At 45.3% G+C, this 16,242-nt stretch overlaps 1 protein-coding gene across 3 annotated transcripts in view; it reads right to left on the bottom strand.

Moving 5' to 3' along the window:
* The window catches only part of RIN2 (Ras and Rab interactor 2), a 159,066-nt gene that overhangs the window by 23,713 nt on the left and 119,111 nt on the right, over positions 1 to 16,242 (bottom strand). For all 3 annotated transcript variants that reach the window (XM_059720253.1, XM_006265897.3, XM_059720254.1), the window contains exons 7-8: positions 11,800 to 11,891; positions 4,872 to 6,002 (exon numbers count right to left, since the gene is read on the bottom strand). In XM_059720253.1, coding sequence (XP_059576236.1) covers positions 4,872 to 6,002; positions 11,800 to 11,891 — 1,223 coding nt within the window. The remainder of the gene's footprint in view (positions 1 to 4,871; positions 6,003 to 11,799; positions 11,892 to 16,242) is intronic.

A 16,242-nucleotide genomic window follows, 5' to 3' on the forward strand; every position in this document is an offset into this window, starting at 1 on the left:
ACTTGTTAATACAAATACTACCCTGGCAGGAAATGAATAAACTCTGCAGCAGGATTAATTTAATACAAATACTATCCTGCCGCAGTGGTTTTTTGTGTGCAGCAATGTACGTGTAGATGCTGACCAAGCTGGCTGGGGCACGAGGATCCTTCAGTGCAGGGGTTTCCTGCCAGCTACCCCGCACTGGAACACCCTTGTGCCCCAGCCAGCCCCGCTGCAGTACACTGGGCTGGGTTGGAACAGCCCCGAACTGGCAGGCTGACCCCACAGGCTCTCTGCCAGTCAGCACTTCTCCAACCCAGCTCAGTGTGCTATGGTCCCGGGAGCATGTTCAAATGCCCCACTGAGGAGCAATAAATGTTAGTGCAATATGCACCAGAGTTTATTGCTACGCATTAATAGCACATGTAGATGCGCCCACAGATAAATGGGAGAGAGCATAGAAAGGAACAACAGGAAAGACAAGAGATTTTGAAAATATGGCCTAGAAAGTAAGGTTGAAGGAATGAAGTTTATTTAGTCTCAAAAAGAAAAGTCTGAGGAAGGGACTTGATAAATCTTCTGATATCTGCACTGCCACAAAGGCGACAGTGACTGAATGCTCTCTGTGGTCATTGTGGGTTGCATAACTAGTGTTTGGTTTAATTCACAGAAAAAAAAAGTAGCAGCATTTAGACATTAGGAAAAGCCTTCTAATTATATAGACAGTTAAACACTGGAAAAGGCTGCCTAGGGACTCTGTGGAATTTCCTTCAGTGGGCTTTTTAAAATACAGGTTAGGCAAACATTTGTCAGAGATGGTCTAGATATACTTGATCATGCCTCAATGTAGAAGGGGGTTGAACTAGACGACCTCTTGAAGTCCCTCCTAACCCTAAGTATCTATGATTCATGATGTGATTCTAAGAGCCTGTGACAAAGAATGCCCTGGATGGAGAGACTGGTCATTCTCCATGATATTAATAGGCCCTGGATTAAAATATACATGCAAAGCATAACAGACAAGTAGTCTACTTTATATTCAGGCACTTTCCTTCCTCAATGCCTTCAAAACTTCATTATCTGTTTGTATTACAACTAGGCACTTCTTGGAGCATTTGTCATTTTAAGGCTCAGGCTGGAGGTCAAGGGGTTGGATCCATTCTATCCACAACTTACTTCAGCAAGTATTCACATTCCTCTCTGTGGCACTAACAAAACAACAGCACTGACTCTTTTTTTACCCGTGGCCAGAAAAAATTATGAAATATGAACAAAGAGGTCTACATCTGCAATCTACATACACGTCAACGCAGTTTGTACTTGACCTGGATTTTTCTGATTCAATCCCAATCTCTATTTGGGTGTATAAATCTAGATGCGGACAACTCTTTGCACTATAGTTTCTATGGAGGCTTAAATAATAAAACAAGACAATCAGGTTATGAGTTTCAAATGTGGCCTAAACACGTTAGATGCCCAACTTCCACTGAAATTCAATGGGGTTTTAATTACCCCAGTCTTCCACTTCCTTGGAGATTCCAACATACTTTAACTAATTTACTGCCCACAAACATAAAAACATACTTCTCCACTTTTTAATAGCCTAACAAGAGAGACCAGAAAGAACTAATTCCCTAATTTATGAAGAGGATTTTTTAAAGGAACAAAAGTAAATCAAGCCCTTGCCTCCTCTGGAAAACTGACGGAATTTGGGTATCTAATTCCTCTTGGCATTTCACAAATCTTCTCCATTTCCCCACTGATGCTGATGAAGAGTACATATGCATTCTCTCCTGAATCCTAATCCTGCCCTGTCTTTACCATGGGAAATCTGTTGTTTCAGGAACAGTTAACAGTTGACAGCACCAAGATTAAGCTGCACCTGTCAGGAACAATTAGGCAGACTAGGGCACATTCTTTTGATGATTTGGCAGAAGTTAAACTATTTGATCTGACCCCTTCTAGGAAACAAAGATCCACTCACTACAAGGACTTTTGTTTTCAAGAGTCTGTGAAGTGAACAAAGCAAGAGAACACAACTCACCCACGTGATTAAATAGAGCTCTTGAAAACTGGAGCTCAGATACCTGAATATTTTGGGTTTCACTAAACCCTGGCTCATACCACCAGCCTAGATTACCCAGAACGTGGTACAACCAGTTAAAAAAAAAAGGGCATCTGGCTGCAGACGAATGAGCTGCCTACAGCAAATGATCCACTCGGGGGGAATAGGAATTGGCTAGTGCAGGGGTGTCAAAGATATGGCCCACAAAGCTCATTCATCCAGCCCCTTGTGTTGTCTATGGGTCTCAAAGTTGACCTACAGGCAGCATCCAGGGTCACTCACATTGTGGCCATGTCAGATTCTAATGAATCTGCAAATGTTGTTAAATACCTGTCATCAACAATCTCAGACAGGACAGAAGAAGATGAAGATGATGAAGAAAAAGCAGCATGCAGGCTATGCTGGATGGCTCAGCACATGGCACACAGTACCAATTCCAGCCACACTGGGATCACACCACATAGAGGGCTTACTCCATGCCAGTTTCAGCATGCAGCATGTTTCCAGAGTCACCTAAGCAGGACCATGTTGTGTCCACTCCAGTCACTCCAGGACACATGCTTTATCTGGCATGCAGGGCCGCTCTATGGGTTTGAACTGGCCGGCACCACTCATCTGGCCTGAACTGGCTTAGCGTCACTCATTTGGTCTGCAGAACCAGATGAGTTGACACTCCTGGGCTAGTGGATAGAGTTGTCCAAGGAGGCCAAGGTGGCCAAAGATGTGATGACTCAGAGCATCTCTATATCCAGCATTCACAGCTGCACCCTGAAGCTGCCCTACCCTCACGGAAGTGGAGTTGTGCAAACACTGCTTGCCCTCTTCACAAGACCTCCCAGTGGACATAGCTGTGCCTGTGGCTCTAAATCTGTAAAGTCCTTAAGCTAGGCAGAATATTGATCTCTGTTTGTACAGGGCCTGGCACACAACTGTACCTTTGTAAAGATCAGAGCTTCTGAATACTACTACTTGTTTGCCATCCTCACAGCCACGGAATTGTCTCTGATGGACACTATGTGAATATTTTTGTAACATGCCAGAAGGTATTGTAAACTCATAAGCAAGTCAGATGTACCCAGAGTAAGAAACCTTGTCTAACAGCATAAATGGAAAAGAAAGGCTTAATTAACATTTAATCTGTAACGAAAACTCTGGTTGCAACTCAATACTGAAGCAGTGAAGTAAAACACTTGCTGACAGAGGAGGTTAGCCTTTGTTCTATTGTAAAAAGGTTTTTCTATGTGGGATGACTAACTTTGTCTGCCACATAGCTATCTGCTTAGGTCAGCAACATTTGATGTTCTTGCTCTGCCATGGTTGTTTTTAGGCTCCAGAAGTGGCACAAAGCAGCAGACAGTTCAAATATAATAAGTTACCCATTTGCTTAAGCTACCTCACTGTAGAAATTAAATCCAGGTAATTGGACAGTCAGACTCTCAGCTGCTAAAGAAAAATCAATGCTATTTAGTTACAATGCTCTACAATCTCAGCTGGTTGAAGTTACTTGACAGTCAAAAGCAAGCATCATTTTAACAACCTCTGGAGACCCACAGGCTGGATTAAACCACATCCTTGACATAAGCAGTGCAAGTCAAACCAGAATTTTAGCTAAACTCCAAGAAAAGCAGCTTTATTTTTCCTTGTCAAACCTTCAACATTATAAAGCAGCACAAGAAAAATAATAATGGAATGAAGCCAAAAAGCAATAACACTGCAAGTTTCACCTTGTGTTACATGAAATGTCCACATTATATTTTTTAACTAACTAAAGTAATCAGTATCGTCAAAGAGAATTGTGATTAAACTAAACACAGTACATTATTTCCTCGGTTAGCCTCATTTCCTTATTGTTGACCAACAGAGAAATACAGTGGAAAAGTTCCTCTTACTTAAAGTGCCAACATTTCAACACAAAAATCACTAACTATATCCAATGAAAGAAATATCTGCTAATTTTACATTGGCCAAATTGTTGGGACACTGGGTTCTTGGTGGGGGGAGGGGGTGGAAAACAAGTAAATTAAGACTCAGATGAGCTCATGAGGAAAGTATTTTGCCCTCAGGGATGTTTATCCCGTAAACGTAGCTTCTAAACTCTTCTACTAATACTGTGGAGATGCATCAAAACTGAGGAACAGTGGAGATTTTTATACAGTGGCAACTATTTCACTTTTGTGAATACACAAATCCCCTTCTGTGAGTAAAATATAGGCATTCAGACATACCCATCATCTGCAGATACTGATAAAATAGTTATAGACATGTAACAGAGAACCAAAGAAATCCAGAGATTAGCATCTCCCTCTCCTTTTTCATAAGAATCTCTTGTTTAGATCACAACAGCAAGTAGGAGCAGTGTTGCACACTAAGAGTGAATGAGACAGACTTTGGTACTAAGTTGTTATGAAATGTCTCCTATTCCCTCATCTGTTGTTCATTTGCAGTACGTTCATATTTTATGATTGCAATATGCGACTAACTTATGTGCAGCCCATTTTATTTAAAAATAAACATTTCCACATAATATGGGGAAATACAGTAGTGTCAGTGGGTGACATTTCAGCACTGCATTTTAAAAAGTTACTTACTCATTTACAAATTAAGTTCAACATTCACCATTATTATTATTTTTAAGCACATATCTCAATAGCAGCTTTCATTTTAACAGGGTTTTTAAGAGTTATTGCCTCCAGGCTTAAGAAAAGGTATGTGCCTAGAGGTTTTCTATGGAAAACAAGTCCCCTCAAACTGGCACAAAGACAGTGACCACAGATTAAAAGTATTTTGTGTATGCCCTACCAACACAGAAAGCATGTTCTCTTACCTATTTGGTCCTCAGGAATCAGTGATTCAATCGGGGGGTCCAGTTCAGAGCTCTGGGACAAATAGTTCTTAACCTGTGTCATGAACTGCCGAACAGTTTGCAGCATGTCTGTACTGGAAACATGGCATTCCTTATTTTCCTGGAGAAAGCTGATATAGTCCTGAACCAGGCACCCAAAATAAGTACGTTTGTCCTGGGACATTTCTGCAATTTTCTTGATCATCCTCTTCTCAGGGGTCATGAAGGAACTAAAAACTCCACTTACTTTCCGAAGTTGGGATTTCACAATCTTGGGGAGAACAAAGGAACTGCTCCTTTTCTTTTTTGGCTTCAAAGGGGGTGCCATGGTCTCCTGGTCACTCTCTCCTTCAAAGTCCTCCAGGCTACTGTTCGTGTCCCCTTCATAGCCAAACAGAGGCATGCTCCGATCAAAATCCAGCGAGTCTGATGAGGAGGTGGAAATGCTCATGTCACTCAGTCTCTGCCTGCCTCCATTCCACTGTACTTGTGACTCAGAGTTTGTAGCCAAGGTTTTTTTGCAAGCTGCTAAACTGTGCTCAGGCGGGGCTTCACCTGGAACGCTAGCAGCTTCTGACCCATGCACTGAGTTATGGCTAGGTCGGATTACTGCCGAGGTCTTTGCATTACCTTCCACTTCTGAGCTAACAGCCTGCTTCTTCAGCCGGGGAGGCGGAATAGGGGTTGGTTTCTTCTGCAGCAAATCCGAGTTCCTATATTTGTTATGGTTGACTGCTTCTGACATGCTCGCCTGCTTTATAGTCCTGGAAAGTTGCGGACTTGTGAGGAGGCTATTAATAGATGGTGGTGGCGGTCTGGGTGGGGGAGAGCGAGGCCTCTCTGTGCCATTCACATCTTGAGTTCTTGGGCTCTGCCTTTTCAAACTTCCACTAACATCCTGGCTGTGCACTTTTAAGAAGAGAGGATTAATAAAACACAAGGCTCCGTTGGTCTGGCTACACTCCAGCTCCGAAGGCGTTCTGGTTCTTATAGAATGCACTCCATTTATAAGGCAGAGCTGACGTGACTCTTTGTAAGTGCTGTCTGAGGGCAGAGGCCTATGGGGAGGTGAAGGATTTTGGGGTTTGTTGTTAGCCGGAGAGCTCCAAAAATCTGAAAATCATTATTGTGTTAACATAAGAATGCAAATATTATGCAGTTGGCTTTCAGATCATTCAACTCAATATTTTCATCCCGAAGCATGGTGAAATCAAGGCCAGCTTTCATTTCTAAGATTTCTTAATGAGCCTCATAAAAAATACCCGGCATAGCTGCACACTATACAGTCAGGCTACAGCTATTCAACCATTGCATTTATATATAACTAGGCCAATGCAAATCACCGTAACAATCTATGCAGCTAAGTTTGCAAGTAAACTGGGATATAAAGAAAGGAACAATCACTGTAGGGTACACATTATTACTGTTTTGAGACTGAAATAGACATAAGCTAATACCCAATGTGTTGATTAAATAACTACGAGCCAGATTCTCAGTGGTGTCACTCAGCTAGCTCTTACTGAAACCACCAGAACTACTACTGTAGCTTTACTTTTTGGAAATAAAAAACAGCATTTCACATTTAGAGAAAAAGCAAGTAAGCAAGCTAAGCACAAGGTGGATGAATCAGGTCTTGTCCCTTTGGCAGATACAGTCCTTAGTTATACTGGTTCAAGTACTCAGGTCTCTTTAAGTGTCGTTCTGGCTGCAGTTCTGAGTATGTAAGAGTTGCACAATTTGCTCAAGGTTTTAGATACTAAGCAGCTCATAAACCAATTAAATGTGCAAAAAAAAAAAAGAGTATGGAAAGCTTTTACTAACTTGACAAGTTTTAACAAAAGTCCCCTCATCTTCAGTAAAACACCTGGTAGTAAAACATCTACAGAAACTGGACAACTGCTCCCACAGCAACCCCACAGACTCCACTGAATCAGACCATGGGCTACATGCGGCTGCTGAAGGGCTAGCATGTGGTTTGTGGGCTCCCACTCCCCCACATGTTGTTCCTGCCCTGGCAACTGGGAAAGCACTGGAATGTCAGAGCTGTGTGCATGGCAAAGGACGGAGACAAGGCTGCCCTCATTGCAGATGGGTGGTGCATGTGGCTTGTACAGGGCAGGAGTGAGTGCTACATGTGCAGCAAGTGGGGAAGGGGAGGTTGTCTGTGCTGCAGAGGAGGTCTGCCTGCACAGCTGGAAGGGGGGAGCTGGACTGCCTGTGCTGTGGTGTGGGCCAGGGGAAGGCTGGGCAGCCTGAAGTAATGAGGGACCAAGCAAAACCATACTGGGCATGCAGCAGGCAGGGGGTGGGGTGGGGGGGGCAACCCACATGGTGGTGAGGAACCACGGGATGTCCACATGGTTGGACAGCCCTGAATTAGGCTCCAAGTATTTAGCATTCTTCTGCTTGACTACCACAACAGTGAAGCACTCAGCCCAAAGTAACTACATAGCACTTACATAAAGGGTGAGTATCTCTACCTCCATTTCAGACTGTGTTATTAAATAAGAGTGGCTGTAGGTACTGCACTCACAACTGTCAGTCAGGGTTATGTATGCTCAGAGCAAGACGGTGTGGTCAGGTCCCTCCAAGAACTCACATGTATGACTTAAATGACTGAATGGCTGTCACTCATATTCAAGTGTGACTACTACTGATACTGGAAATCAGTTTCCACATGTAGGGTTCAGGAGATGTGCCAGGGCAAGTTGGTGTCTATGTTCCCTCCTACTGTCAACCACAGTGGCATGATGATGTTCTATTGCTCATTCTGATTCCTTTGTAGCAGAGTGCCAAGCTCACCTATCATGGGCCGTATCCTCCCAGGACATTAAGTCCAGCCCAGTAGGACTGGACACATCCACACAGGGATGTGTGTAACTCCCCCTAAACCTAGGTGGGAGATAGGTCCTCAAGCACTTAGTTCAGCCAAGATAATAGCACTTCTGGGTACATGCAGTAGTTGAACTTTAGCTACCTAGGTAGGTTTCCGGCAACAATGCAGGCAGATAGGGAGTCTCAGGTACCTAACTGAATTGGATGGTGTCTCTGTGAATTGTTCTTTTGAACTAAGGTGCCTAAATTCTGCCAATGTTCTTTGTGATCCTCACCCTAAATGACTTACCAAGGTCACACAGAAAGGCTTTGGTGGTACATGGAACTAAGCCTGGCCCTCCCAGGCCTCAAGGTCACATCTAACAACCAGGCTTTCCTCCCCTCAAGTTTGAGAAATATTAGTTGTAAAAATCCAGGACCCAAATTCAGCCAGGGTCAGCCAGGGCTTACAGAGCCCCAGCAAGGGTGCTCCTTCATCTGCACTGGACCAAGACAAGCATAATGTCTCTGGAGAGGGAAGATGGGGGGGAATGACTGAACAGTAGAATTTATATAATCTTTGGATAGTGAGACCCTAGTGCTTGATGCCAGCCACGCCCCATTCCAGTTGACCATGCTCTTTTTTGGGGTGCACTGGCCTGACTAACATCTTAGCACTCAAGAGACTGCTTGTTTCATAGTCAGGCTGCAGCCCATGTCAATCTAAACTTCCATTCACTTAACCTTGAAGATAATCAAGGCAAAAGACAATATTCTTTTCTCTTCCACAAACCTTAAAGGTAAAAACCTTAACATGAATTCCGAATTATCAGAATTACTACAGCAAAGTAAATGCAATATATTATCATCTACAACAGGAGATGAAAACCTACAGCCCATGGGCTGCATCCACCTGAAAAAGTCCAACCCAACCTGGGGTGGATGGGGAATTAGGGTGACATGAAACTGTCCCATGCTGCCCATCCCCTCCTCAGCATCCCCCTCCACAGCACTACCTACCTCTGTCTTGTGCTTCCCTTCATTCCAGAGGGGCCAAGGGTTGGCAGTGAAGGTAAACCTAGATAGCTTGGGGTATGCAGAGATTGCATCCTGCAGCAGGAGGCTAGGTCACAAGCATTAGCCATGGTGGCAAATGGTTGCCAATGCCTGATCTACAGGGCTTGTTATACAGTAATATCGTATGGCAGAGACAGAGAGGGGGGACAAAGTTGAGCTCTTCAATGAGTTCTCTGCATCTGTATTCCTAAACACAGACCAAAACAAATCTCCCAATTGGATCATAGATAGACACAGGAGGGACAGCAGCCCATCAACTGTTAGCGCAGACTCAGTGAAGGGGCACTTGGAGGGGCTGGATGTGTTCAGATCAGCGGGCCTGGACAAACTTCATCCAAGGGTGCTGAAGGAATTGGCTAGTTTCATAGCAGAGCCACTGGCACGGCTGTTCAAGCACTCATGGTGCTCTGGTCAGGTCCCAGAGGACTGGAAAAGGGCCACTGTGGTCCCTATTTTCAAGAAGGGGAGGAGAGGAACCAGGAAATTATAGGCCAGCTTCCCAACCTTTATCCTTGGGAAAACTCTGGAAAAAATCATTAAGGATCACATTTGTGGGAGCCCAGCAGGGGAAATAATGCTGAAAGGAAATCAGCACAGGTTCACTGCAGGTAGATCCTGCCTGATTAACCTTGTTTCCTTTTATGATCAGGTCACAAAATGCTTAGACGCAGGAGTCGAGGTAGATGTCATCTACCTAGACTTTAAGAATGCCTTCGATACAGTATCTCATTCTGTTCTGGTAAATAAACTGACAGGCTGTGATTCCACAGTCAGGTGGGTGGCAAATTGGCTTAGGGGTTGCACCCAGAGAGTGGTGGTGGATGGGTTGATTTTGACCTGGAAAGATGTGGGCAGTGGAGTCCCACAAGGTTCTGTCCTTGGACTGGTGCTATTCAATGTCTTCATCAGTGTCTTGGACAAGGGTGTGGAGAGCACCCTATCCAAGTTCGCAGATGATACCAAATTATGAGGCAAAATTAACACACAGAGGTTAGGGAACAGATCCAGGCGGATCTGGACAGGTTGGAAAAATGGGTAGAACGAAATAGGATGCAGTTCAACAAAGACAAGTGCAAAATGCTGCACCTGGGCAAAAAGAACCACCAACACACTTACAGGCTGGGGGATGACCTCAGCAGCACAGCAGCAGAAAGGGATCTTGGAGTCATGGTCGACTCCAAGATGAACATGAGTTGTCAGTGTGACAGAGTGATCAACAAGGCTAACTGCACTTTATCATACATTAGCAGATGCATGACGAACAGGTCCAGGGAGGTGATGCTTCCCCTCTATGCGACACTGGTCAGGCAGCAGTTGGAGTACTGCGTCCAGTTTTGGGCGTCGCACTTCAAGAGGGATGCAGAGAATCTTGAGAGGGTTCAGAGGAGGTCACTCCTATGGTCAGAGGCCTGCAGGCAAGGCCCTATGAGGAGAGACTGAGGGACCTAGATCTCTTCACCCTTCACAAGAGAAGGCTGAGAGGTGATCTTGTGGCTGCCTATACATTCATCAGGGGAGGGCAGCAAGGAATAAGAGATGCAATATTTACTAGGGCACCCCCTGGAGTAACTAGGAACAGCAAGCACAAATTGACAGACAGCAGAGTTAGGTTGGACATTAGAAAGAACTTCACAGTAAGCGTTGCCAGAATCTGGAATGGGCTTCCAAGGGAGGTGGTACTCTCCCCAACCCTGGGGGTCTTCAAGAGGAGACTAGACAAACACCTAGCTGGGGTTGTCTGACCCCAGCACTCCTTCCTGCCCAGGGCAGGGTGTTGGACTCGATGACCTACTGAGGTCCCTTCTGACCCTAATAGCTATGAATCTATCGCTTTGCAGGCCCTTCTCTTAGAGTCTTATTTTGCTACATAGACAAATGTCTGGGGACAAAATATGCCCTTAGTGAATCTGGTGCAGAAACCATATCCTAGAAGCTACCTAGTGTCCCTTAGTTCCCACTGACTTTCAAAGGAAATGAGGCCACTCAGCACTTAGCAGGAGTTGCTCAACATTACATTGGTTACAGGCACATATTTGAATTTTGCATAGACTGTGGGCTCTGGGCACATTCTGCAACAAGCCTGTATTTGGTTAGTTAGAGGAAGTGGCATTTTCAAGAGAGATGCCTAGGCATTTTTCTTCTACTTGGAAACCCCCCTTATGCCAATATGCCCATGTATATCCCCTACTTGTGCTTGTGTCAAAACACCTCTTAACAGTGTTGAAAATTTTCCTAACATAAACATGCAATCCCAGTATGGAATTTGGCTCAAAATGACCCACAGTTCCCAAACTCTCCCAACAATTACAGCAATCTACCAAACTAAGACCTGTGTTGCACAAGCCTGCATCTGCTGTTTTTAATTCATCTGCATATACTTTAACTCAGAAATGGCTATTGGCTAACCTGCAGCATGGGTGCTACAAGTGGTATGAGCAGTCTCTGGGTGTGCCACATGGCAGACTGGGGAGGGAACAGGCATTACAGTAGCAAATAGGGCAGAGAGCAGAAAATGGAGCAGCAGATCAGGTGTGGAGCTGAAAGCAGAGCAGCAGATTGGGCAAGGAGCAGAAAGATGAGCAGCACATCAGGTAAGGGAAAAGGACTGAAGCGACATTTGGGGAGGGTGTGAGGAAAATTTGTGGCATGCCTGCCAAAAAGGTTGGCCCCCACTGCTCTAACCTACAGTGAAAGATGGGCTGCACCAAACCTTCATCTCTTAGTGGTGGGACTGAGTTTGGATCAGCTCCACATGTTCTGTGGGTCAGGATGCATACACATAGAGAACAAATAGCAGCTGTGCAGTCAAGCACATTACAGAGAGCTTAATCAGTGCAGAAGCAGGACACCTGGAATACTACCAGTTGAGAATAACCAGACTTTTACACTTCTGATAACAAGAACAACTTTTTAAAATGTAACCTGGGTAGCTGTTTACCAATATCTGTTGTCGAGATTATTTTCCTGGCCTTGATGGAATGGTACAAGAAACTAAGCCTATGCAGTTAATCATACTTACTCAGTCCCAGCTGAGCAATATCTTCAAGTTCAGCCTCTGTTTTGGCTGCTGCAATAGCATGAGGCAATTTCAAGGTGAATGGCAGGACATCCCTTGGTTTAAAAAGAAAAACAAAAGCATTGGCAAGTTTTATAATTATTGCTCTCTGCTACAAAAGGCTCATTTCCAGCATATTCAGTGACTCCAAGGCAGAGTCTTGTTTACCCTAAGGCCCCTTTGATCTGTTCTGAGAAAGCAGGGGTGGGCAAAATGGTGGATCTGGCTGGACTCCATTTCCCAGCAGCCCCTACCTGAGTGGCTTGGGCCTGTTTCCTTGGAGACCTCAGCAGCAGCCAGCTGTGATAGCAAGGGGCTCATGTTTCTGTGGAGACTGGCCCCAGCAGCACTGGCAAGGTGCGCAGCTCTGGGGCTGAGCTGGGATCTTCAAGCGGTGACAGCGTGGTCTGGAGCCAGGGCAGAGCATCCACTGCCTGCACGCCCCAGCCTGGAGCACGCAGGCTGCAGATCGTGGTTCTGCCCTGGCTCCGGGTCATGCTGCCACCACTGCAAGATCCCAGCCCAGCCCTGAAGCAGCTCCCTGCCCTACCAGTGATGCTGAGGCTGGTCTCCAAGGAAACCCTGGCTGGGGGGCTGCTGCTGGGGTTTCCATGGAAACTGGCCCCAGCCACATGGGCAAGGGCTGCTGCGAAATGAAGTCCACTGCTGGCCAGATTCAGCCCCACAGGCTGGATTTTGCCCACCCCTAGTCTAAAGGAAACTTAATGAAGTATAATTCAGCCATTACCCATGTTGAAGTCCCCTGACAATGCTGGCATAGTGACAAGTGGCTGTGGAGTAAACCAGAATCAGAACACCAATCTTTTGGACTCATTTCTTGAGCCCCACTGATTTTTTTCTCTCCAGTAAGCAGCTTTTTTACTAGCCTTTTAAGATTATCTATTGGATAGCTGAAATATTCATCTGCTGTAATTGAAACTTGGCCCAGATTTCCTGCTTTATGACTGAACTGTTGACTTCTGTTCAAATTTAACCTCCACTTTTCAAAAAAAGAGAAAACAAATGAGGAGTTGGAGAAGGCAGTACAGAAAGGTGTGTGAACTCTGATATATTAGTTTCAGTCTCCGGTAGCTTGACAATACGTTTAGTCTGAGCAAACACAAATATATTTACAGTGATGTCATTGTTATCTTTTTCCATTTGCTGGGTACTAAAATCAAGAATGAATGTTTACATATGAGGCTACATTAATAGTGCATAACTACAAACCACATCTAGTATGTAAATTCTTTGAGGCACAAACTTAAGGACTCAACAGCTTTGCCTAATTACTTTGTGTAAACATTTGTAACAGTACACATTGCATCTTGTCTCTGCACAGTTATTAACTACATCTTCAACAGCAAAGTCTACAAAATTGCAAAATTTGTAACAAAGGTGCCCGGGTACTGAATAAATTAGAACTAGTAATGGAACACACGTGTCCTACATGCTCCTCTATTTACATAAATGACATATTGAGTCAGACCAATGGTCCCATGGAATCCAGCTTCTGTCTCCAACAATGGCAAAAGTAGATGCTATACAGGGAGAACACTGAACCAGGTATCTCTAGAGCCAGGGTACTCCTCCTCTTACTCCACAGGTCAGATGAGTGCAAGTGTGCCACGTGGCTGGATCAAAATCTGTGTGCCAAAACTGGGCCCTGGGGGCCCAGCACCACCCCTTCCACTCCCATGTGCCAGGATTGGGTACCAGAAGCCCAATGCTGTCTTCTCCCTGTTTCACGTGCTGAGATTAGGCCCTACGGCCCTGGCACTGCCCCCCTTTGCCCTAAGCACCAGGATTGCGCCCTGGGGAATTGGGGCCCAAGGACTCAGTGCCAACCCCTCCTGCCCCTGGATTGGATCCCAAATGCTCAGTATCATTCCCTCCCACTCATGTGCCAGGATTAGACCCAGGGGCCTAGCATCCTCCCCCTCTCATCCCTCCACACCAGGATTGGGCTCTGGGGCCTGGTGCTGCCCTTGTGCATTTAAATTGGGCCCTAGGGTCCCAGCAGCACCTCCACCCAGCCCTGTGTGCTGGGACTGGGTGCCTGATCCAGTGTGCAGGGCACAGGGCTCCCCATGGGTCTGGAAATTTGGCAGCAGGAGAGCGGTGCCATCACATCCCCGCTGCCACATTTGTAAACCCATGGGAAGCCCTGCACTCTGAGTAGCATGGTGCTGCAGGCTGGATTTGGCCTTCAGGCCACAGGGTGAGCACCTCTGAACTAGAGTGATCTGTATCCCCTATTCAATGCCCTCCCTGACACCCGCCATTATAGGCTTAGAGATGCTAGAGGAAACATCTCCAACTGTTCTGTTCAATAGCCATTAATCAATCTACTATCAATGGATCTGTCTAGTCCCTTTCTGAACCTGGCTATGGTATCAGTCTCTACCACCTCCTGTGCCAATGAATTCCACAAGTTAACTACGCACTGCATAAAAAAGTACTTTCTCTGGTTAGTTTTAAACCTGTCACCTACTAATTTCAGTGGGTGCCCCCTAGTCCTAATATTCTGGAACCAGGGTAAACAACAGTTCCCTGTTCACATCAGGGATATACCTTGTGTTGAGATGATTTCTTTTCAAGATTGTAGCCAGATAACACAGCTCTTTGATTACTGGATTGTTTATCATTTCTCTTTACACCCAGAAAAACGCATACAGAGAGTTAACGTGCTCACAAACATAATTGTAAGGAAAATGTCAACAGCTCTGTAACTTAATAGCTGAACTCTGTTCAATCTGGAGTTCAATCTCTGTTCAATGCTTAAAATATACATGGTTGACGTTCTGCTTTCCCCTCAACCCCCTGTCTCAAGTTGTGCATGGCAAAATTCTCACTGATTTTTTTGGAGTACAGGTTTTACCCAGATAGTTTGGGATTTTTTAAACACCCAAAGGGAATCACTTCAGGCTCCCATATACTACTGAGTTTCAGTGGGACTTGGAGCACTTTCAGAAACCCCAACCATGATTTTTAAATTCTCTTCTTTTCTGTCAAGAAACTCTCCTGGGTTTTCTAAGAGATACCACACACTCCCTCTGCTGCTCTTTCAGAGTCACTGATGGCAGCTTCCCCCAGTCCTATGCATATTCACACTTGCATCCCAGGAAATACTGAGAGACAGCATGAAAAGAATAGGAAAGGGAACTGAGTTGGCTTCTGCTGCTTGAGAAACAACAAAATAGTTCTTGCAAGCAATGAAAGGCAAGCTACATCTGGTAAAACCCCTGGAGAAGAGTGCAGAGTATCTACAAGTACACTGTGAAGGAGTATTTGGAGGTAGTGATTGCTAAATGTCTAGATGTACCATCCTCTTGCCACTCTTCATTGTAGCTTGTCTGTCATTTCCTGAAGGTAGAGCCAGACAGAAGGCAGGGCTGTAAATTTAAACTGGTGGATAGGTGCAGGGACTAGGCAGCCTTGCGTCTGTCCTCATAATTCCTAAATGTCCTTGGGGAGGAAGATATCACACTGCAACTGGACCTAGACTGAGGATTCAAACTCAAGTCTCCTCCAAACAAAACAGAATATAAAGGCCTGCCAGGGAAGATTAAAATCCACTCTGTAGAAATGGAATCATTAGCAAAATGTAAGAGGTGACAAGAAGAGATAGAGCCTTTCTTATGGCCAGCTGCTGGGTTAATTTAGAAGCAAGGTTTTATTGGTGATACCTTTTATTGGATCAACTGTATAGTTGGAAGAGATGTTAGACAAGCTTCTGGGCACGCTTGCTTCTTTCCCACTCTGGAAACAGAAGCAACAGAAGCTAGCTTACTCCACATCAAAAGGAGGGCAACTTTGTGCCTGAAAGCTTGCCTAATCTGTCACAGTTATCCAGTTGATCCAATAAAAGATATCACCCCAAAAAAAAAAAATGCTTCTCATGCATTTCCTGGACCATCAATACTCCAACAAGAACAACATGACAACAACACTCCAACCCTATGTCAAAGAAAGCAGGCACTCAGTATCACAGAGAAGCAGGGCTGGAAGGGATCTCAAGAGGTCTAATCCAACCCCCTGTCTAAGGCAGGGCGCATCCTAAGAGCGCGCACATGCAGTTTGTGGCACTGCAGACCTATCTGTGGTGCCACAAACTGCAGGCACCACACATGCAGGCATTCACCATGCTGCTAATTTGCAGCACAGCAGGTTTCTTTAACACTGGGAGATCCCAGTGTCAAAAAAACCTGCTCCAGAAAAAAATGGGGTAGTGCACATGGTGGCAGTGTGTGCTGCCCAGAACCAGAGCCTAGCTGGCCACAGACACACTGGCTGCCAGCCAGGCTCTGTGCACCTGGATTGTTGCTGCTGGAACCCCAGGAGGCCCCAGGACCCAAGGTAAGGCTGCAGGAACCAGCCCAGGTGCTGGTCCCAGCTTCCCCATCC

Source organism: Alligator mississippiensis, chromosome 1, assembly GCF_030867095.1.
Source record: "Alligator mississippiensis isolate rAllMis1 chromosome 1, rAllMis1, whole genome shotgun sequence".
Taxonomy (NCBI): domain Eukaryota; kingdom Metazoa; phylum Chordata; order Crocodylia; family Alligatoridae; genus Alligator; species Alligator mississippiensis.